Source organism: Manacus candei, unplaced genomic scaffold (assembly GCF_025592945.1).
Source record: "Manacus candei isolate 608988 ecotype Guabito, Panama unplaced genomic scaffold, ASM2559294v1 h1tg000153l, whole genome shotgun sequence".
Classification (NCBI taxonomy): Eukaryota; Metazoa; Chordata; class Aves; order Passeriformes; family Pipridae; genus Manacus; species Manacus candei.
The window spans coordinates 3359664-3384254 of NW_026138201.1; the positions used below are offsets into that span (position 1 = coordinate 3359664).

The 24591-nt window shown below is 45.9% G+C and overlaps 1 protein-coding gene across 1 annotated transcript; it reads left to right on the forward strand.

Annotated features, from left to right (window-relative positions):
• Nucleotides 1–4232: 4232 nt before the first annotated feature.
• On the forward strand, nucleotides 4233–23069 carry SSPN (sarcospan). Its single transcript, XM_051772486.1, has 3 exons — nucleotides 4233–4707; nucleotides 15988–16074; nucleotides 20921–23069. Exons 1-3 carry the CDS (start codon nucleotides 4387–4389, stop codon nucleotides 21287–21289), a joined length of 777 nt encoding a protein of 258 aa, XP_051628446.1. The 5' UTR covers nucleotides 4233–4386; the 3' UTR covers nucleotides 21290–23069.
• The last annotated feature ends 1522 nt before the right edge of the window (nucleotides 23070–24591 follow it).

A 24591-nucleotide genomic window follows, 5' to 3' on the forward strand; every position in this document is an offset into this window, starting at 1 on the left:
GCTGCAACCCTGCGCTTGGCACTTGGCCAGGTTGCTGATGCCTTGAAGAAATATCTGTGCAAACACGATTATGTGGGAGCACGCGCCTGTGCGTCTCCACGCGTCCAGCCACGCCAAACCCGCTTTATTTCCAGTGCAAAAAAATGGCAGAGGGGAAAAATCCAAGGTTTCTGGAGTCCCATGCAGTGCTGTGTGTCCTCAGCCGTAGGAGAAGCTGTAGGAAAGACTGTGTCACTGCAAAGCTGCAGCCCAGACCTTGCCGTTTCCATGTCGGATGCTGCGTGTGCTTGTTTGACTTGCTGTCATCGTCACCCGGTTTGTGCTGCCTTTTGGCAAAAGGAGGAACAAGAGCAGGCAATGTTTTACAGAGGACAGTATCTGGCCATGGAAAAGCTGTGGAACATGACTCATTTTGTGTAAAGGACATGAAATTACAACTGCGTGCCACATAAGAGATGGTAGCTGGGCTCGAATCAAAAAACAGTCTCATCCAGGAAGGGTATTCAAGCATGTGCCTCATTTAAGAACATACTTAATCAGGGCCTTTGGGCATAAAAGGGTAATGATTATTCTTGTGATGCTGGGAAAATCCAAGTGACATCTGGAAGATGTATTACTCGAGAAAATGTAGTGTTATTTCGGTGTCCTTGTGTTATCTTTCAATTTCTAAAAAAGTAATTCTTTTAATTTGTCATTGCTCGCCAGTGCTGTGAGTTCCTTCACAGCTGCTTTACACTCAATTGTTAATGCCAAGTGGAATCAGCAAATACAATCTGGTTCAGATAATAATTATGGAAGATCAATCCTGCGTCCCTCTCCTTTCCCCATGCCCATTAAACTTTCCAGCATGTAAGATAGGCATGTTTGACTTGCAAGGAAAGCCAGCCACAGCACACACTGTTTAATCATTTAAAATCAACAACATCCCTGTCCCCAATTTTTTCAATGTATTTGACCCCTAATAACTGTGTATTGCTGCAGAGATTAGAAATGGCATGTATGATTTTAAGTATGCAGGGAGCTTAGGACTGGCTGCCTGTCCCAGTGTAACCAAGGCAGATGGCAACTAGTGTCTTTGGTTTCCTTGGAAAAACCAAGTGGTACAGCTCCTCTGGACCCTGCAGCTGTGAGAAGGCAAACTCTGGTCTACATTGATCATGTTTCATAGTTTCGTACCCAAACCTTTCCCTCACTGCACAGAAGTTGTCCCCTGAACTGACCCAGGCTTATCCTGCCCTAAGGACTCTGGGCACCAGCCATGCAACTGGAGTTTTTCAAGGGGCTGCAGGGAGCTGATGGATTTCCCACCTACACCCTGTAGGAGATATCCAGCTGGCTGCCCATGGACCATGGCCTCATTTTTGAGATACTTGCTGTGCAGAAAGTTGTTTGGGCACCTGTTTTAAGAGGCGTTCTTGGGTCAAGAGATAAACAAGGGCTGTTATTGGCTGTAAGGAGAGTGTTTGTTCATTTTATTGACTTTGGGTTAAATCCTGTTCATCCTCCTCAGGCACTTACTCCCACTGAAACCAGCGTGACTGTTGGCATGAATAAAGCAGTTGGATTTTGGCCCCTTTTAGAAGAGGGCAGTCATAAATCTAGCTGCCAGCACAAATCCAGGTACTAAACCAGGGATTTTCCTGGGGGAAAAACCACAATAAAGATCTGTGGGATAGAACTAGGGAAATGGATGTGTATAAAGGGAAAGAAAATTTAACTTCATTTAACTCTAATACTTATGATTAAGGTAGATGTTCAGCTGGCCATCAGTAAAACATGTTCTTAGCTTTGTCCCTGCTTCCTTGTCTGACCTTGGTGATGATCTTTGAACACCACATTCCTCTCAAAGCTGTGGTTAAATACAGTTGTATGTGGCTTTGAGAGACAAGATAGACTAGTGAGAGCAAGATATTGTAAGGATATTTTAAAAAGTGGATGATAGTGACAAAACATCTTGGTGAGAAACTGTGAAAACATGGTACACTAGGCAACATGACTAGAGAAGAAGGGTTTTCTTCAATTTTTTTTTCACCTCTTGTTTCTTTTCCTCTTCCTTTTTTGAACAATACATCTTAATCTTGCTCTATGGATGTAGCACGACAGTTATGTGTGCAGAAATCATCTGAAACCGCTTTGTTTCTAGTTTTCTTTCATCCATTTGCTATTATAAATAACCAACGAGGATATTGCTTAACCCATAAAACAAAGTGACATCATAATTTATTAATACAGAAGACACAGTTCATTGCTGTTAAATGCCATAAAGAGCTGGAAATAGAGCAGTTTCTCAGAAGGCATTGCCAGTATGTCAGAGGAAAGATTTCCTCAGCGTGTGTAAGAACCTCTCTGAGTACTTCAACATTTTGGTTGATCCCAGCTGAACCACCCTGCAGCATTCGAAGGCAGCTTTGGTAGTAATTTCCCCAACCTCTGATGTTTCTTCCCACCTGCCCCACTCCTCCCAATGCCATCTACTTCTATGGGAAGGAAAAAAACCCAACCCAAACAGCCAAATGGTGGGGACAGAGCTGGCTGGTCCATTTTTAGTGCTCACATTGGTGTTGGTGAGGCAGCAGCACAAGCCCTGTGACAGTGGGGACATGGAGCTGGCACGGAGGAGGAGTTCCAGGGCTCTGCTGGCCCCTACGCTGCTCCTGGCTCCGAGCAGGGCAATGCATCAGGCTGTACACACTCGGCCCTGGGCCAGCAGAGCATTTAAGCACCTGTTTACCCCTAAGCTTTTGAGTAATTCCTGTGGTGTGAGCTCAGCGGACGCACCACGGCAGCCTCCTGCTTCCCACGGGCTTCCCCTGTGTGGGCTCACACACCATGGCCTGGCTGAACACGAACACAGGCCTGCCGGCACAGCCCCGGCACGGGGCTGCTCAGCCCTCACCTCTTCTTTCTCTCTCCTCTCAGAGACCCAGAGTTCCATGTACAACACTGCAGACTCCAGTCCTGCTGGCACCTCCATGGGTGAGCCCCTAGGGAGCCCCACCAGCATCTGAGAGGCTCTGCCAGGGCTCCCAGTCCTGGATTCAGCTCTAGAACGATTTTTGAGTATTTCAGGAAAAAAACCCCACCACTTCTTCAGGTCACAGAATCAGAGAATATGCCGAGTTGGAAGGGACCCACAAAGATCATCGAGTCCAACTCCTGGCCCTGCATAGGACCACCTTCAAGAGTCACACCATGTGCCCAGGAGTATCATCCAAACACTCCTTGAGCTCTGTCAGCCTTGGTACTGTGACCACTGCCCTGGAGAGCCTGTTCAGTGCCCAACCACCCTCTGGGGTAAGAACCTTTTCCCAATATCCAACCTAAACCTCCCCTGACACAACCTCAGGCCATTCCCTCGTGTTCTGTCCCTGGTCACCACAGAGAAGAGTTCTGTTGGTGTGCTGTCCCCAAACAGCAGCATAAGCCAACATATGGACAAAGTGCAGTGACCACATGTCCACAGTAAGACATCCCTCTATCTTTTAGCTAACATAAACAATCTCCCTGTTATGGATAACTTGCAGCCCTGGGAAAGTGCTCAGTGGATGTTCAGCTCCAAACTCCACCACTACCTGCCCAGAAGCACCACTCCCCACTGCCGCTCCCTGTCTGCCTCATCATAAAACATGTCTAGCAGTGCTTTTGCAACTTTTGGGAAGACACAGGATTCCTTTTGGCTCCCCAGGACGTTCATTTGAATTTTTATTTGTGTTAATTCCATACTTTCCACAAAGGCAGTCAGCTCCCTCCCACTGGGGTGCACCTATTTAATCTGATTCAGCGGGTGCACGGAACGTGCACGGTGCTGCGTGGGCTCTCCCCGTTACGCTCTGCCTGCCAGCAATCCCTAGGGGAGCCATGGCGTGATGAGCTCCTACCTGCCTGCTCCCTGCACGGGCACTGGATTGCTCCCGGCTCCCTGGCGAGACAGATTTCCCTCCTATTCATCAGCTGGCACTGCGGAATTTCTGCCTGCTGTTTGCCTGGCCAGCTCCTCCACAAACACACACACACACACACACACACACACACACACACACACACACACACACACACACACACACACACACAAGTGCTCACACCTGTGTAGCCGTGGCACTTCTCATCCTTATCCCTGTGTGCACAGCCAGCCCGGCGCCTGCACGTTGGCAGTGCGCTACCCCCCTCAAATCCCCCTCTTCTCTGGGCTATATGTGGCATTTCGAAGCTATGACAATCTGCTCCAAATGTTTTCCATATTTGTTCAGCCTCCTTGATTCAAATACCAGGAACAACTCAGCCAGCACAAAGCGGAGCTTTGGGGGGCAAAAAAAAAAAAAAAAATCCCACCCCCATCGGCGCGCTCGCGAACACACACACGCACGTGAGATCCTAAAGATCCTCGGCATGGGAAAGCAGGAGAAGAAAGCCCAGCACGGCACGTCCCCGAGTAACCAGACAGGGAAGGCAGCCGAAGGGGAGAAAAGCACCGACTCGAGCAAGACGCAGGAGCCGGCGATGAAGAAGAAGAAGCAGAAGAAAGCCAAGGGGGATCCCAAAGCTGGCCAGGAGGAGGAATCCCACACTTGTTGTGGCTGCCGTTTCCCGCTGCTGTTTGCTTTGTTGCAGTTGGCACTAGGCACCTCTGTAACAGTGCTGGGCTTCCTTATGGCAGGCATCAGCTCTTCTCTGCTAGTCAGAGACACTCCATATTGGGCTGGGATAATTGTAAGCATAAAGTCTGTTTCTCCATAAAGTGCCTTTGCCAGCATTAATGCAAGCTGCATGACGCTCCACTTTAGACTAACCAACTGCATGCACAACACCATTTGAGTTATGCTAACTATAAATATTCCTGGGATTAAATGTCTGGGTGTACTTTCCCGAGGAAACTGCTCCTGCAGAATAACACAATCTTTCGTATTCTTCCCTGCAATACTCAACAGACCTGAAACAAAATACAGGGTTGCTGTTTGACTAGATGTATATATATATTAGCTTGTGCTTTGCGATGAACTCCTGCCTGGTGATGCTGAAAAAAAAAAATGTTGATTACTTACGCTGCCTTCCCTCTTTCCCCACCAAACCATAACCATCAGGTTTTGGGAGTGAGAGCATAACTTTGTAACTCGCAACTTTCAGCTAGGGCGAGGAGAGGAACGGCAGTCTCTTGAGCTTCCTCGCTGTGCTGTGCTGGAGAACCGCCGGGATTTAACCCCCTCCCTGCCCTCTGCTCCTGACTTCTCCCCCCTGGGCGGGACAGACTACTGGCTGGGCATGCTCGGGGACACGTGGGTTTTGTCCGTGGAGAGACAGGGTTGTGGTAGTGATGAGCCTGGGATGTGCTGTGGGTGTAATTTAGCATGCAGTTTTTTTCCCTGGTCAGGAAAATATATCCTGAAAGTATATCCTGATGTGTTAGCACAGTTCTGGGTGTTGTTAGACTGTAAAAATTCCCAGCAAATAAATTCATGTTTAGGTACTTAAAATTCCTCAAAGTGCTAAACAGCTATGGGAGCATCTCCTGGGAATATAATTCCTTGCTAGCTGGAGACTACCTGATCACATGAACTGATTGGGGTTTGCTGTATTAATCCTGCTGGGTGGCCCTTCAGAGGGTGGAAGGAGCAGGGCCTGAGCTGCCTAAGAAAGAGCTCCTCTTGCTCATCTCATTCTTCATATTTCTCTTCTGATTGAAGAGGCATCTAAGAGCTTAGTGATGTTTTGTGGGGCAAGAGCCTGTCCCCCAAGATCCTCCTGGGGTTTTCACAGTTACAAACTGGGGGGAATGCAGATGGTAAAATAGCTACATGTGACATGCTTGTTCCTCTTGTTCATTTTGGGGATTCTGGAGGTCAGATTATTCCAGGCAACACTAGTAGTATCCCAGGTTTGAAATAGCTTTTTCAAGTGGAAAAGGTGGGGAAAGAGTGAGCTGGGCTGAACTAGTGTACAGCCAGGAATACAAGAAAAGCCATGGAAGTGGCCCCTGGCCCATGTGAATGTCATCAGTGCCCCAAGCAGCATCAATCTGAGACATCCACATATGCCTGATCTCCCTCAGGGAGGCCTGGAAACCCACCAAAGTCACTGCTTTCTGAAAACAGAGCTCTAACCCCTCTCTGTCTTAGCAGCAGCTGCCAGCAGTAGTGATATTTAGATGCCCACACAAGGCAAAGCTCCGTTGCTTTCGGAGTTGCCCCTGAAAATTAGGCAGAACTTGCCGTGTGCGTTCCTGAGATAATCCCTAACTCAAAGCAAAACTCAGCTCTCAGTTGTGGTGGTGATGTTTTGCACTCACCAGCCAACCAGGATAACCGCTGGGAGAACTCATCTCCTGGGACTGTGCTGGCTGTGGGGGTCAGGGCTTTGTTTGATTTGTGTTCCAGGGTGCCCAGGCAGGGCCCCGTGGGGAAGGGTGGCTGCACCTATGCTTTGAGTCACATGGTGACTCTCACCTTGGGGACTCTGGTGTGATGGTGAGTCACCAGCACATTCAAGCGTGGTTTGATCCCTCCCTGGCTCAAAATGGCTCTTGGTGCCCCCCTGTTTACCCTCAGGGTGATGACAGGGACTGACTGCTGGGGGGCATGTGGCCAGACAGGCTCCTGGGCAACCACACTGCTCTCCTGTACCCTCAGCCCGAAGCAGAAGGGAAAGAGGGGAGTAAAAGGGAAACTTGGTGCTAGAAAGGAGAGGATGAGGTGGTGGTGCAGCCCCACCAAGAGATCCCGTGTGAAGCGCTGGCTGTGGCCGATGCATCTGTGCAGCAGAGCAAAGCACATCTCTGAGGGGCAAAAGGCAGGACATGGTCCTGCATTTACTTTGTTCCTGTGCTGTGATGTCTTGGTGGTACTCAGTGCCCACTGGGACATTGGATGGAGATGGCCAGGAGCTGCTGAGCTGGAGTTTCTGGCTGTGTGGGTCACAGGGTGCTGCTGGTGAGCTGTGATGGGGTGTGTGAGGAGGACCAGCCTCTGGAGAACTGGTGGAAACTGGTCTCAGAAGGAGGACCCTTGGCTGGGGACCTACGTGTGGCTGGATGTCCTATGGGCTGTCTCTTGGGCTGCATGGAGGGAATATAGGTAGGGATAGATGATCCATGTGCTGCTTGAGATCAAACCTCGTGGCAGAAAGTGACTTCCCAAAGCTCGCATATTCACCCAGAAATGAACAGCAGAGCAGAATGATGTGGTGTAAAATACCAGAGCATATTTGTTTTAGTAGCATCCCACTCAAGTGCTCTTTTTAAAGGACTTGATTAGTATTCAGAATCAAGAACTTAAAAAATCTATTATTGAGACCTTTTTAGCAACATTAGAGATAATGGGTGAAGCTCATTCCTAGTGTTACTCCTTTGGAATTACACCAGGGCGGGATTTGACCCCGCGTCTGTTAATGCAGGATGACAGAAAAATGAAGGAAAATTGCTAATGTGTTAAATAGACCCTGATTGATTGAAAGCTATTTTTTTTTCTTCTTTATTAGTGGCAAAATGGTGACACCATTCCTTGCTGAAAATCAAGTGCTTTAGTGCATTACCATGAATGAAAAGGAACTTTATTTAGCGAAGCAGCCGGAGTAAAATGCTGCTGAGGAAAACCAGGCAAGGTAGAATGAATTAAATGGGTTCCAAATCTGACTGTCTCAATTTGTGAGGATAGCACAGGACAGGGATTGGATTCACCGGTAAATGTGGCCAGGGATCTGCTGACAGGGAGTCCAAGATGGTTCCAAGGTGCACCTCAGAACTCCTGCAGAAGGAAAGGGTGCAGCTTGCATTGCATCAGAGGCATTTCACCTTGAAACCCAGTTAAGACCCACTAGTTTAGTCCAAAATCTGTGGGGCATTAGCCAGAAACCAGAGAAAAGGTTTATGGACAGAAAAACCACAGAGCCTACATGATTTACCACTTCTGCTTCAACAGCCTGTTCCCTGTAAAACACCTCTGCCCCATTGCTAGGGACAGGCAAATAAATGCAACTAAAAACAGTGAGGGTGGCATTTGTTTCACCTGCCTGTAGCCATTTACAATGAAGATGCCAAGGTCTGAAGCAGTTGCCTGGCTCCTCCATGAGACTGTCCTGACCCCAAACTGCAAGCTGGACCACCCTGGCAGTCTCTTCCTTCTTGCTGTATTGCAGGAGCTTGGACAAACTCTTCACAACTCCACCCATGAGTGCAGGGCTTTATTTTTTTCCCCCTGTGTCTTACCACTGACTTGCTGGGTAGCTTTGGGCAAGTTACTTAACCTTGCTGAGACTTTGTTATTTCCCCTGCAAAGTGGGGTTAATAGTGGCCATCCGTCACCCCTTGCTTTGAGATGCTGGGATGGAAAGTGTTGCAGAAACAGTAGATATTAATGGTATCTTTCTCATTCTTTTTCATTAGCTTGTGGCCTTTTGACACCCAGAAGAAGAAAAGATGTATTTCTCCTTTAAAAATCTGCTCTTAGATTATTTCCACTGTGATCAAAAGTGGAGAATATCAGAGTTTTCACAGGCAAGATCCCTTCCAGCCCTGTTTTGCAGACTCAGGCAGTTAAGAAAGTTACAGAAGTGCTCATCAGAGATGATTATCCAGGGTGTTTATTCTTTCTGTCAGAAAATTATTTTAAATATATATATATATATAGAGAGAGAGAGATGTTCATAAAATTGGGACTTTTAAAAACATATAAAAAAACTTGTTCCTCGAGTAGCTCAAGGTAGCAACTGTGGCTCAAGCTGTCACTGATTTTGTTGCAAAAAGCATCTCAAAAGGTCTGCCATGGGCTGAGCCCCCAGCCCAGGAGGTTGATACTTCTCCCTGCTCTGGCCCTTCTCCATCTCCCCAAGTGTTTCCTCAGGCCAGAAGGGCCCTAAACTTTACTCCAGGGGTGGACGTGGCTTGTTGCCTTTTGGGATCAGCATTCAAGCATTGGCTTCCCTGTCTTAGTGGAGTAAGGCTGATGTGGTGCTTTGCTTTGTGGTGCAAAAGGCAGGCAGATTTTAACTGAAAAAGCAATTTAATCAATCTTCATTTACCCGGAGTCAGAAATGTTTATGTCTCTGTAAGTTATTATAATTTCTTTTGAAAAACCTTTAAAAAGACTTAAGGCAAAACCTTCAGCAAAGGAAGCAAATTCTTTGCTTTGAGAAACTCACAGACAAGGATAGGTGAGATGAAGATCCCATGATGGCTGGAAAATCCAGTTGTGAGAGACAGTTTGCAGGAGATAAGGAAAGAGAGAGAGAAAGAGCATTACATGGCTGGATCAGGGAATGGTGCAAGGTATTTGAACTTTGAAATGGTAGAGGATGGTAACAGGGAGAAACCAGGAGTTGGGATTTTCATCCTGAATGTGGGTACAATGATGTATCTAAGTGTGAAGCCTTGAGAATGTGATTGTGAGACAGATGCTGAAAGGATGAAGCATTGTATACAGGCACCTGAGGGAAAAAAAGGATAATACTGTGCTATAAAGTGATCTAAGTTAGGAATTGGGGTAAATGTGTCCTGATGATTAGCTCGGGTCGGGTAGACCTGTCCTCCTCTGGGGCAGAAAGGATTTGCTGTACCTGTCAATAATTGGGAAGCATCCCCAGCTAGAGCAAGAGGCAACTGATCCCTTTCCATACTGATATGGGGGATGACTGACTGTTTAAGCCACCCTGAAATGTGTTCTCTTTTAAAGCCTGAAAGGAGAGAGACACTTTCTTGTTAACCCTGGCCCCTTGCTGAGTTTTTTTTGTTATTGCTTTTGACAATTCTGGAGGTGGCTTTCAGTGAGGCTTTACTTCCTACACAGCCTCGCTGGATTTTTAACTTTTGCTTGTTATTAGGGAAACCAATTTTTAATAAAAAGTGACACTTAAAACCTGGTACCATCATAGCAGGAAATTACAGTCATTCAGGTATCCATTTTTTTTATATAGGCTAGCTTCAATTAGCCATGGGCAAACATCAAAAGGTTTGAGGGAAGAGCCTGTAAGTTTAGGTATTTAATTGAATCTTCTCCAAAGCATATGAAACTCTGGATGGTATCCAACGAGGTATGCTGCCCAAAATATGCAATGGTGAGGTTCCCAGTGCTTGTTTAGAGCTATATATATGTGTAACACCAGAGCTGTATTCTTCAGAGCCCTCTGCCTTTAAATCTCACCATCTTCTAAAAGGAATTATGCATTGGTTAACTCAAATCCATACTTTTACTTCGACCAGGCATAGAGTGGAAAACTTTGATGGGAGAAAAAAGTGTTTTAATGTTCTGAAAGAATGGTTTGAGAAGGTAACTGCATACCTGAGGTCTGTGTGATACCTGGCCAAGGGCTTGTCTAATCCTGGGCACCTCTGTGGTTTGACCCCTGGTCTGGCTGCAGACTCAAGGGGAAAGAGGGTGGAAATCAGAATTCCTGGCTGGATTACATAATCTAGCAATGAGCAAAATGTGCTAAAAGCCTAGGTAAAATTTGGAGGGGGGGAACCAAACAGTTTTCCTCAGCCTGAGTAGCCTCATGACTATGGAGATGGTGGCTTTCCATCGCTTCCCAGCCACGGCAGCACTCTCAGCCATGCTGCACTTCTCAGGCTGAGCATCACTGCTAGCTCTGGGAACGCCTGATTGTATTTTATGTTTTTGTCCCCTCGAGCGTTTGTTCACCCAGGACTGCATTTCTGATCCAGCAGCAGTAATGGACTGGAGCTGCAGCTCCTGGCTGTGTAATCCATTGTAGCCTTTGCTGTGGGAATTCAATCTTGCCTTAGCACAGGTGATGAACCATTCTCACTGCTGAGCAACTGACTCAAACAGCAAAGATAATAATGGGAAAATAAGATTCCATTTGATTATGAATGTTCTTGCACGGTTTTGATGACTTTACAGGATTTAAAAGAAAGTTGTACATCTGCCTTGGTGTGTTATTGCATGGCTTGAAGGGACCTGTGGTAAAGACATCGTTATTTTATTCTGTAGGTGGGGCAGGGATGGACAGTTATTGTGGATTTTATGGCTGTTAAGAGAATGATTTCCTAGATGATGATGGCCTTTGCCTGCAACCACAATATACATGTTTTTCCTTATTATTACAGCTATTTTTTCTAGAAGTAATTTATATGCAACTAGACTGTCTTTAAATTTAACAAGAAGTCTATAAGGGGAAAAAACCCATTAAGACACAATACCTCAGTGTGGCAGACTGGCTTCTTTTACACGTGGTAGTGACACCCAGGCTGACCTGAGGCTGATCAAAGCTGCCTGCAGCACCACTGACATCTCAGTTTCCTCACAGCTTCCTCAAACCTCATAAAGTGACTGAACTCCAGTGCTGCTGTCTGCAATGGCCTGTACAGATGCCTGACACCAGAGGTGACCCAGGTTTATAATTACAAAGCCAACAGTGACATGTTTTTTCTTGCATCAAAGCTGTGTCCAGTGCGAGTGTTAGATTGGGTGGATAACGTGGCTTCTCCCAGGGTGTAGATGGGAGCTAAGCTTTACCATATCTGATAAAGTGGGTGAGCCTTCAAGCCAAGTATCATTTCTGAGGGTGAGCCAGAGACTTCAGAGACACCTTCAAGAGATCATTCTTTACCCTTGTCCCTACAAACAGAAAAATCCACAGTGTCTTGAAGTGAGCTTGTCCATAATGGAAACTTTTTCCTGATTCTACTTACAGCAGTTTTCCCCTGAAGTTTGAGTTTACATTCTTATTAAACAAGAGGAGTCCCCCTGTGGGTCTCAGCGATGCTGTGTGGCTTTGCACTGTGTATATTTGCGTTGTCCTCCAGCAGGTCTGCTTTCTGTCCCTAAAGGTTGCTCCAGGAGTTCTTGCTAACAAGCCCCCATATAAAGAGCAGATGAGCTATACTGTGTCTTTTTGAGTGTTTGCAGCATCTGTCTTGTGATGTGGCTTAGACCCAAGATGCTCCTTTGAAGCAGGCTTTTGCCTCCTTCCTTCATTTCTTGGTGGATGTGTCCACCTCTCTGGCTTTACCAGCCTCACGTGCGAAGGTTTTCAAGGTGCTCGGGGTAGGAGGTACTTTGCTACAGAAAACCATTTATTCTACATTTGGGCTAAATCTGCAGCAATAACAAAAGGAAAACTAGTTTCACAAGTGTATAAGGGAGAGATGGAGACAGATTAGAGCAATCTGTGGTTTTGAAATCTCTCAGAATAAAAGCAAACCACGTTAATACGTTGCTGTGCAAAGATAATGAATGCAAACCACAGCGGAAATTTGTGCCCTACATGTTCCTATTTCCCCCAATTACACACCATACACAACCATCTTCATCACTGCCACGTGGGGTCCTGGTGCTGCTCATACACCTTGTGCTCAGTCCTTGCAGGACCAGATGTGAGTGAGCAGAGATCCTCCCAGGTAAATCCACTGGGTCTCACTCCTAAATCTGGTCCCGTTCCTGATGAAATCTATAAGAACTCGATTCAGTTCTCATGACAACAGGCTCTTGCCCTCTTTGGGGAGGGATCAACCTGGAAAATTTCTAACTCTGTTTTGATTGTGGGCTAAAAATCAAACATTCTTAAGTCACTTTTGAGCCCTGAGGAATTCCTGCCCAATGGAAGGAATATCTACTGCTTCCCACAAAAAAAGAAATAGTATTAAAAATTTTGTACAGCATAAACTTTTCAATTTTTCAGCCAACACTAGTAAATAGCTGTTTTCCCTGAGTTGTGACCTGGGGGATTTCACAGGGTATGCCTTAAGCAAAATTAAATCCTTACCTTTCCTAAATACTTCTGTATCACATTTGGGTCTTTTTCTAGACAGCACTTCCCTAAAATTAAATTCTTTCCTTGGATAACCTTTCCCGTCACTACCAATTCAGCAAAGGGTGTGTTAAGCCCATATGGAAATTTTGAAACAGGATCTTGAAATAAACCTGAGTCGAAATTCGCTCAGCATAGAAATGCAGATTTCCAGATTTCTAGATAAGGGTTTGCCGAAGCTGATCTAATTAACTGCCCATCCTGCAGGTCTCACAGAATCCATTTCATCTGTGTAACAAATGCACATCGATTGGTGGCAAACACGTGCTAAAACAAGTTCAATTGCGTTTCATGTTGTGTGCTTAGTCAATAAGGCATAGGAAAAGTTTGCTCCACACTGGGATATTGCAGTGGCTATTGAAGGACTAGGATGCAGGATTACCTTATGCTACTTAGCAATCAGCATCAACAGCATCCATAACGTGCCTGAAGCTGTTTTAGTCACTTAGCAGGTCCTAAAAAATATTTACCAGGAGGATTTTTATAGTTATTCTGTTGCACTTCACAGGTATAATTCAAAACTGATCTATTAATAACATATAAAATAGAAGCATAAAGCTGTTTCCTATATAAATGTTCCATACTTTGGTTTCCTCCAAGGAGTGAATTTGCCTTTAAAGAACTGAAATGTAAAACATATGTGAGTCATAATTCTCAGCAACGTTATTTTTTACCACCACTTATAAAAAATACACATCTATGGTTTAAAAAAAATATTGCTATATTGTTATAAAAGAAATACTTAAGCCTTCTGAAATATCCTGGCCAACACTTGCCAGAATCCTGACCCAGTGTAATCTTTTATAAATACCTCTCTACAAATGTGCCTCTTCAAGTATCCCTGAGTATGTTATTTAAATCCCAGAGGAACTTTAGAAAGCACATGCAGGAATAGAAATCCTTTTAAACGATGGCCTTTTGTATGGGAAGCTCTCTGAATAGGGAGGTCTGATCCTGCCGCACTGGAAGCTGGCAGGGCTTTTGCAAAAGTTGTACGAGGCATTTGATGGGAGAGAGAAAATTCCACCATTGGTATCTGACTGTGCCCTCGGATATAAGTGCAGCTCTGTCGGCTGTCTGTGGTTTAACGGGAACGGGAGCGAGGGAGTGGGAACAGTCCCATGATGTCTCACGGGAGTAACCTGGAGGCAAATCTGGCCCTCAGTCCATACAAGTGTAAATGCCCACTAGTGTGGCTGAAGCAAAGCAAATTTGATTTATTGCTCATAACAGGATCCTTCAGCACCAGGTCCTGAAAATGCTTAGGCCCAGCTTTGACGTGAGAAGCCCCTTTGATTTCTCGTGCATTTGGGGGATGTGATGTTAAGTGAGTGTATTTAAGCATTATTTATTTTAGTTCTTGCTGCAGGTTCTTTCCTTCAGCCACTACTGCCACTGGGGGAGTTTATCATTTGGATATTACTAGAGATAGGATCTCCTTAAGATTTAAGTTTTATGGGCATGTTAATTGAATTAAAAGATTAATATACAGTGCAAAGGACCAAGGACATAGGCAATTAATCCTGAGAAATAAAACATGGTGGAGTCAGATAGAACCACTACAGGGCAAAAAAAAAAAAAACAGCACTGAGGGACCTTTGACAAGAAAGGTTGTTTTTTCCCCCGACAACCCTGTCAGCCACGGCTGTCAACAATAAAAAGAAAGAAACAAATAAATTGGAGGCAGTGTGTAAGTCACAGGACCAGAATATAAATACACATGACATGGAAAGGAGTAAATAATACTGATGCTTTCTTTAGAAATGTTCTCGGGCAATACTTCCTATTCATATCCTACTGAAATGACATGAAATAAAACTTTTTGGGGAAAAGTGTTATTAATCACACAGGTTCTTGAGGGAACAGCTCTCTGTGTGTTGAGAATTACTCTTCCTTTGCAGGGTTGCTGTTTTGGGCTTACAGCAGCAATCCAGGCACCAAAAGTTTGGTATTTTGTACATCAGATCGTGAAAGGGATGTGTTTAGCTGTTGCTGTCTAATAGCACAGCTGTGCATTTTTCACTGCAGGTCAAGCAGTCCCCTATGGAGCTGGAAATCTGGAAGTGCACAGCACATGCAATGAGCAGGTGGGGATGGGGCTGGGACAGAGGCCTGCAGTCCATGGCGTAGCCCCACATGGGTCTGGCCCGAGAGGGCAAATCCCATTGCTCTGGGAGGAAAGCAGAAAGTCTCAAATTAGTAAGTCTTCCAAACTCCCAGACTAAAATGAAGGAGATAGAAAAATATAGAATCTTGGTGTAGTCACTGAGAATTTAATAGCATTTATAACCAAGATGCTCCTAATATAACAGAATCACAGAATCTGCTGAGGGCCCCAAACAATTGAGTCCAACCCTTTGCCCTGCACAGGCCCATCCCCAAGAGTCACACCATGGCCTGAGAGCGTCATCCAAACCCTCCTGGAGCTCTGTCAGCCTCGGTGCTGTGCCCACTGCCCTGGGGAGCCTGGTCAGTGCCAACCACCCCCTGGGGAAAGAATCTCTTTCTAATATCCAACCGAAGGCTTCCCTGACACAACCTCAGGTCACTTGACTGGAGTGCTCAGAACAGTAGGGGTATCATGTGTCCCCCCATTTTTAAGCAAATTATATTTATTGGAGTAGCTCCTCAGAGCAGGATCTTCCCTCCTTACCTGGCTGGAAAATGCCTACCCGTGAGCATCTGCTTCTGCAAATAAATCCAGAATTAATAACAAAGACAGCTAAATTAATAATAAAGTGCATAAATACTTTTCCATTACTGTTAACCTTCAGCAATTACTGCCAAGGGCTAAAACACAGTTTCAGATTGCAGGGGAGATAGATGTCTTGTAAGTAAGGTGTCCGCTCTAGGAGAGGGTGAAAACCTCTGCTATAAACTCTGCTGCCTCATATCCAGCAGCAGCTTTGGTTAGTGATTTACAACTTGCACTGGTGACATAAAAACCCTGTCAGCACCCAGAGGTACATAGGGTGGTGCTCTTTGGGCTTGCAAGCTTTCATAAGCCTTTTGCTCTTTTTTGATAGTTAGTTGTACGGACAAAAACTCCACAAACATCCTAGAGGCTATTGCTGGGCTGTGTCTTTGATGACTTTGCTTCCATGCCGCTTCTTGAGTTATGGCCCTGCTACACAGAAAGGTGTTTTGGCTTGGGGGAAAAAAAAGTATTTTTGTGTTTTGTAGGTTTTTTGGGTTTTTTTAACCTTGACACATTTTATATCTTTTCCCTTGTAGGTCTGTCTGGTGTCCCTAGTGGGATTTCTTATGCTTTGTATTTCGTACCAACCCGATGAGAAGACGTGTGTGCAGTTCACAGTAAAGGTACCTTGACTTTTTCTGAACACTTTTTTTGTTTCTTATAATCAGAACAGTTGGTGCAAGGGATATTTTTAAGACCACAGGAAACGAAGTGAGAATGCACCTGAAATGCAAGAATGGTTTTCTGTTACTTTCCAGGCAGCCAAGGAAGAAACTGTAGCCTATAAAGGGGAAACTCTAATAACAAACATTTCAAATCAGAACAAGATACTATGTTATTTGCCATTTTTAGGAATTTCAAGGAAATTCAGATTCACAGAATTGGAATAATCTGGGAAGTGTTCAGTGAAAGATTGAGAATTTAAGTAGATTAAGTAGAGATAGTGAGCAGAGTAAGAAGTAGTGTGGCATAATATGCATCTACTTAAATCAAGTTTTAATTTTTAATGGGAGAGTACTAGGAAAGCATGGGGACATGCATTCTCCCACAAAGCAAATTCCCATCTGAGCGTTGCAAGAGAGGTGCAGAAACTATGCACCACACCCCACCTTTGCTTCCAAAACTGCTTTGCTGACGCTGGTAAGCGACTAGAAGAGCAAGGCTGAGAATGCTTGTTTTTAACACCATTTTTTCTGGACTATTTTTCCTTATTAAAGTAATTTTCAAGGCTCTTAATATTTTGCAGACACATAATAACCGAGAAAAATACCAACACAAGCAGCACAAAATAACAGTCATTGTTAGCCGAGAAAGGCAGAAGGAAACAAAATGCAAGGAGCAGCTTTTCCAATCCTGGCACCCATCCTCCCTTACAAATTAGACACCGGTGTGTCTTTTGTGACTCTCTCAAGCTTCTCCCATACTTACATAAAGAAAGGGAGAAGAAGAACAATTGTTTCTGCCCTTTGACTGCCTTTGCATTCTCGCCCCGTCACCTTTACACCCCCAAGCTGAGTGTTACGGCTGCCCAGGGAGCTGCTGGGCTGGGCGGGAGCTGCCACACCAGGCTTTTTATTGCTTGCCCTGCGGCATTAAATTGAACTTGGCATCCAGGCAGGAAGGGAGTCATCCCTCGTTTCGGGAACGGCGTGTCAGGCTGGGCAGCCTGGGTGTCTCTGCCACCCTTAGCAACACCGCCCACCCTGACAGGGAGGAGTGTGAGCCATCGCTCCCCCCGTAAGAAAATAAACGTTTTTAAATTGCTCCCCAGGTGATGTAAAAGTGGGCCACTCCTCATGACCTGGCAGAATTAGAGCTAAAATCCCTCTTGAAAGACTTTTGGGTCAGTCAATAGCCCCCCATAGCACCCTCCACCCCAGAATCTCCCTTCCCAGCATCTCCTAATGCAGCATGCCACAGAACTCCTTCATTGTCAGACTGTTCACCTCTCCTGTCCCATGTCTCCTCTGGGAGCTGTTATCCCACAGTGCCTCTCAGGACAAATGGCTTCTGGCTTCAGGGCATTTTAGGTATTTTAACAAGGTAGGAGCTAAAGGTCCGCTCCAGGATTTTGATCACATAGGACTCATCTACATCTCCAGTATCACTTCTCAAATCTTCGAATGTGAGTTAAAAGCTGTCTCTGAACTTAAAAAACAACATTAGCTATTTCTCCTTGGGGGCCTGATGCTTCATCCAGCACCAAGTTCAGCCCTATCTGCTCTGACTGTCTTTCTAGGGACTTGTTTGCCAGCCCAGGTCCTCACACTGGTGGCTGGTTCCCACCAAAGCTGCATACAGCTGCCAAGCACCATCCTGCAAGGAAATCTTGGCTGGGTTTCCCTGGAGTGCAATAAGCATCCCGAAATCCCAAGGATCACTTGGGAAGAGGATCACACACATACTGGCCTGGGGATTTTAGTCAACCCTCAAGGTGACCCAATGGTCACCTTGCAAGTGACTCCCTTGGGGTGGAACACAGGAGGAGACCTGTGCAGTCCTCTGTGCCTTCCTCTCTCTTGACAGCTGCTTCTTTCATTTCACACTTGCATGAGACCTGGATCCTGTTAAAAGAAAGAGGTCTGAGAACTGCTTTCGGCAGAAGTCCCTTCCTGAGTCTCCTGTGGGTACCCGCGGCACCTCGTGAGGAGGGGAGACCCCCCGCCAAAGGGAGGGTAGATTTGCCCTGCAGGGGGGACAGCAGGCTCACAGAGGAAAATCTGGACACATCCTGTGGACTTCCTGGGCTGTGTGCTAATATCTGCCTGTGGTCCTCATCACAGCATCTGCCACAGTAGCGTGACACCCTCTGCTCCTGCCCACCGAGCCCCACAGCCCATGTCGTGACACACCACGGTTCCTGTTCCCTGCACAGCCTTGTGCCTGAGCCACCACTACCACCTTCAAAAGGAGTCCCCTGATCCACATCTGCAAACCTCCTCCTTCCACCTCTGAAAACTATGAGAAGCCTTTTCCATAAGGAACTCGAGCCATCTTATATTAGTTGTTTCTTTTAGCCATGGAGCAAAACTACTGCCAGTAAATGTTGCTAAAATGTCTCTTCCTCATATGAGGAACCTGAAGAAGGATGAGCTGCCATGCTCTGACCTCATCATACACTGTCTGTGCCTGCTTCCCTTTTCTCCTTCTATTTAAGCAGCAATCACAGTGCCTGTTTCTCTGAGGCTCTGAAAACCAGTTTTCCAGTGGCAAGTTCTGGTTCCTGGGCAGAGCCCACCACGCAGTAGTATTTGTGATGTTGAAGTTGCCTCCAGGTCTGGCATGTGATTAATCTGCTGATGGGATCTCAGCACTCACTGTCTTGTGCTCCCTCACAGGCACTGTTTGCATTTGCTTCACCTTTGATATTTGGAAATGTGTTCATTTTCAGCAGCTCACAGAGAGATTCCTCTGCAAACATCTTGTGAGAATAATAAGCTATTTGGAAATTGCCCTGTGTCCCCCACGCATCTCTGTTTGCCTCTGAGGATTACTGTAAGAGCTGCCTGTGCATTTGGATGCTGAGATTTCCTTCCTTTTGGAAAACAACAGGTAGACTCTCGCTGACTCTACCTGGAACATGGCTTAGGCTGTGGATTCCATACTGTTGTGTCTTGACTTTGGATAGAAGCTGGCAGCTAAATGAAATACCTGCCAAGGGACAATCAGGCACAATCGTGTAGTCTTGGCTTAGTATCTCATTTATTAGGGAGGCCTGATTCTGTCTTCTGCTGGGACGAATCCAGGCACTTCCAGCCAGCCCACTAGGGTTACATCACAGAACAACCGACATGTTTGCCCATTTTCTGTTTTCCCCAGCAAACACATTTGCACCATCTTTTAAAATAATGCCATCAGCTTATGAATTGCCACATCTTTGTTTGGAGGGGGTTCCATCAGTCAGTACCACTCCATCTTCTGTGAGCTTTACATGAGGAGGTGGCCTCATTTTCTGGCTTCACCTTTCCCATGGACCTTTGCCTTGAAAGCTGCAGGGGTAAAGTAATTGCATTTAATAAGAGCCACCCTCATTTTGAAGCTGCCCTTGGTTTAAGGCTGCAGGGGAAGTCATTAGATTGAATAGTAGCCAAGTCTTGGAAACTAAGAACTTTCTGTAAGAATTCAGTGATATGAGGAGAAAAATGTATATAGTGCTTCAGGACCTGCAATAAGCCCAAATACTATTTTTTTTTCAAGCTGACAACTGAATAGAAGATTGATTCACACTGTAGATATAAGACAAATACACCAGGAGTGTGAATTTTATCAAGACATACATACTTGGAGCTTCAAGGTCATAAAAAATGCTTTTATATTGATATTTTGCTTGCGGTATTGAGGTTAAGAGAGAGAGAGAGAAGCTGCCGTTTAAAATAACAGATTCCCAACCATGCCATGTGTCTGACAGATAAGACGCCAAGAAAAATAAATGTTTTTACAGTGCTGAACAGAACCAAAAACGCTATTTTGGCTCAACACAGAATATGATTTTAATATACGTTCACACATACTTTGCATGCAGTGCAGCAACTGCCAGTTCCAGCTATCAAAAGCAAGGGAAGTCCATATGTGCTGGTATCCAAAACTCTCAGGTGCATCCCAGAGTGTCAAAGGCTCTGAGTTGCTGCCAATTTCCGTGTGTTTGTGGGGGTGGACTCTGCAGAGCTACTCTTGGTAAAAGCCACCCTATTTTCAAGCTGCCACAGTTGTAAGATGCAGTGGAGGTCACGAGCAGACCCTTGTCCTCCTCACGCTGAAGCAACAGGAAATGAAAGGTGCTCACTGCTCCTTCACGCCTGTGAAAGATTTCTCCACGTTTATGGGGCAACTTTTGGAAGGAGGTTGGGCACAGCACACACTTTCCTGTGGAGATTGGCATTCCTGTTCCACAGCAGGGCCTGGGAAGCAAGCAGGCTGGCTGCCTTCACCGGGCCACGAGCGGGAGATTAGCCACCTTGCTTGCCTGATTTGCAAGTATAAATCAGATTTGTTTGGGCATGCAAACCTAGAGACGGGAATAACACATGAGCAAAGTTTCAGAAACACCTACTGCTCAGCACAGCCTGGGATAAGGTGTCAGCCCAAGCCTCAGTCTGCTCAGCTCTGCTTCAAGGCAACTGCACTAATTTATCTCAGCTAATGACTATGAGTCTCGTCAATGCAGGTACAACGGTAGAGGAAGTTGTTCCCTCTCTCTCTCCAGCTTCTGGCTGTATAGAGACACCAATTTCTTGGTCTCAAAATTGTGAGGCAATACTCAAATAAAATATACAAGGCATAATTACTAGTTCTTGAGTTGACCTGCTGAACTTGGCATCATAAGCTGTCTTGAAGCATCCAATTTCCAGATAGTCCATTGGATGCATGCATTCCCTGCAAAGTACATGTGCATGCATTCCTTGTGCATCCCTCAGCCTCTGTGCAGCTGGAAAAAGCGCTTTCATCTTCTTGTTTTTCCCTTTCTTTCAGCTGATGTATTTTCTCCTGAGTGCCCTGGGGCTGGTTGCCTGTGTTTTGGCGGTGGCTTTTGCCACACACCACTATCTGCAGATGACAAAATTTACCTGCGACACCGTCCTCGAGTCCTGCCAGTGCAAACTGGACACTGTGGATCCCCTGGGTAGGACCTTCACCTACCAGGATGCAGTTGACTGTGGCAGCCTTACCAGCATGCTCAACCTGTACCTGCTCCTGCAGATGGCCCTCAACCTGGTGGCAGCCCTGGTGTGCCTCCTGACGTGCTTTGTGATGTGGAAACATAGATACCAGGTCTTCTACGTGGGCGTTCGCTTCCACCCTCTGACTGCTGCTGCTGAAGGCCAGAAGCAGCAAGTGTAGGGTCTGGGCTGGCAGGGGGTTGTGACCAGGGAATGGGAGATGTCCATGTGCTGCCATCATGGACATTGCGGATGGATGAGTGTTTGTAAGGCTCCTGACAAGGAAAAACCTTCACGCGGTTTTAATCAATATATTTTTCAATCATTTTAAGAGCATTTCACACTGCTGCTCTGGCAAAAAGGTCTCTTGTGAGATTATGTGAGGTCATGAAGTCCTAAAGATGCAGCTGTACAAATAATCACCAAAGAGGATCTTTAATAGCCATAGATAAAATCATTAGGAACTCATCTGCAGAGCTACAGCCATTACAAAATAGGGTCCATTTCCCTCTTGCCTTCAGAGAAGCTACACCAATTTCCACCAGATAAGGATCTGATCCAAACTGCTTAATTATAACTATGCTGATCATGCTTAGGGAATATATCACATCTTGATGCTCCGGGTGTAATCCACACTAATGTGATGGGAATTTAGCATTCAGAAATGTAATAAGGGAGGTCAAGACCTCTTCAAATGCAGGTTGAAACCAACAGGAAAGTGAATATATTGATGGCTGCCGTATAAAATATACATAAGACTTTTCAGAGTGACTAATTTTATAGGTCACCTAACCCAGTTACTAATAAACAACAATATGGGTGAATTGACTAATGGTGATTGGGTGGGCCCTGCTTGAGACCCCAGATAGATTCCTGAAGTTTGGGAGGAAAGATCAGTTTAAGGAACCTTGAGTTGCACTCCTAAATTGGAGGACCCCAAATCACTAATCATGTTGAAAATTACGTTGACCTTGATGTAATGGCAGGCTCACAAACCCGGATTTTAGCCAGTTCCACCAATTATACTCCAAGCACAAAAGGCCAAATGCATTTTTGGTGTGACTCCTCTGAAGACAATCAGCCTTACACACCAGCAGTGGAGTTGGGCCAACAGCCCTGAGAGACATATTCCTGCAACAATGAATGTTTTTAAAATGGGGTGGAGGGAGGGAAGCAAGAAGAGACTGCCAGTCTCCCAAAGACATCGTCTATAATCATGAGGGCAAAAGAATAATGATTTCTTAATTACTATAGAAAAACAAAGCACCTTGAAACAGCGCTTTTTCACCCTGAAAGTGCAGCTCTAGAAGTGCTTTACTTCTTATTAGCCTTATACCAAGATGACTATATTGGTTTGTCCCTTGAACTGTCATTTCCACTTGCACAGCATGGACGTCTAATTTAGGAGCAATTCTGAATTGGCAGCATTTTGCACTGCCTGCTGATATATGTTCATGCAAGAGCAAGACAGCTGGTGCTCACATCCTGCCATGATTAGGGATTTCCCAATCCTGGCTGGAGCAAGGCTATCTCTGAGGTGGGGTGGAGCAATCACACGCCAGAAAAACTGTGCCATAATCATTAGCAAGGAGAAAGAAAATGAAAATTATATAAAATTTCAAAGGAGAAAAAAACTTTCTGTTTCTGCAGCAAAAATAGCCATCAGGAAGTCGAAAATCCAGTTGTCTGGCAAAACCTATTTGTCTAAGGAGCTCTAATCCTACCCAAAAACTCTCTTCCATACGGTGATCACACATCATCCCAGGGATAGACCACCATACCTCCAGGGGCAGAAGATCACAGTGTAAAGTCTCACCTGGAACACTGTTGGATGTGTGGGCTCTAGTTTTTGTCATGGAAAGTGCTTCTAGAATAGACACATCATCACCAAGTTGCTCTCTGCCAGCCTCAAAGCCAGGAGCTTCAGAAGATGAAGGTTTCTGAGATCAGCTTCCAAATGCTCTTTTTTTATGTGCCTAAAAGTAACAATCACTCATAAGCCTGACTGCAGGGCACGTTTGCAAGGGTGCCTGCACATTGCCACCCATCTGAAGTCCTCAGCCTGACTCCCAGGCATGCTCAGGGCAAGCAGTGGAGCCTGCAGGTGGGTTGGTGATGCAAGACTCGTGTGCCAGCATCGGTGGGGTCATCCACGTGGGATATCACAGGAACCAGCCCATCTACCACAGCTCTGGTGGGATGTGCTGCCAGCACAGCCCTTGTGGACCTGTGCCAGGACCAACCTCCTGTATGAGATGGGTACATAGGGCAGGCTCTCACCTGCTGCTTGTACTCGGGTGTTGGTTTGTCCCCCATCCCTCACACGACTCCAGCCTTGCTCTCTGTGGAAGTGTAGGGAAGAGGATATACCTTCCCACCTACCAACCCTTGGTGCACCTGCCTCTCCCTCCAGCCAAAGATGTGGGTGCTTCTCATCCCAAAGAAGATAACAAGAAAGGGATCAAAGGGAGGCTGAATGACAGCTGAGCTTTGGGGCTCCCTCCCCCCCTCACCACTGTGCACTCTGCCCCGGCATCTGGCAAAGCAAGGGAAAGGCTCTGCTGGCAGAGCAGGGCGTGCTTCCCACCCTTACCCATCCCAAATGTGCCTTATGTTCACAACACAGCTTGGTGTGCAGCACTGTAGCTGAGGCTGTGCTCAGTGCAGGCTGGCAGCCCAAGCTGTTGTTGCAGACGGCTGGTCAGCCCTGGCCCAGTGGCATTTCCACCAGAGCCGGCCTTTTGTCCCCTTAATCCTTTGACCTCTGTCTCACCCACGTTTTCACTCCCTGTCTCCCACCACCTCCCAGGTGCTGGGCTCCCAGAGAGGCTGGGCTCACCTTTCCTGATCTTTGCCTGCTCACCTCTGGGCTTAAATTTGCTGGGACTGTTCTGGGGCACAGAAGACACGGCGGAGATGATCCCAGAGCCACTGCAAATGCCTTCAGCAGGGGGATGGGGGAGAGAAGGGAGATGTGGATAAAAGAGGCTGCTCCACTTAACAATCTGTGCACCTCCATATCAGTACTCCCTCCATGGGTTCACTAATCAGCACGATGTAAGTTAACCCTTTGCTCTGGAAGAAAGCAATATTCATCATGTATTCTGTTGGCAGTTTATATGCTTAATGAATAAATGTGGGGCATTTTGATCTAGCAAAGATTAACTTCTTAATTTCCTCTTTATATGTATCCCAAGAGCATAAAATCAAAACAGGAGGAATGGGGACATGGACAAGGGAGCTTTTGGAACTGGTTTTCCCCTAGGTATTGTATTGCAACATATATTTTGCTTGGATCAAATATTTCAGAAAGTATTAATTAAAGGATTTTCACAGCATATCCAGACACCTCCCAGCCTTTTCCTGGTGCACCAGGAGAAAGACTGGGACTAAAAGGACTTGGAAAGGACAGAGGTGTTGAAGAAGAAAACTGTTTTTTAAGCCTTGGAAATTTATTTTCTAGGTGAATTCCGCAGAAAGGGG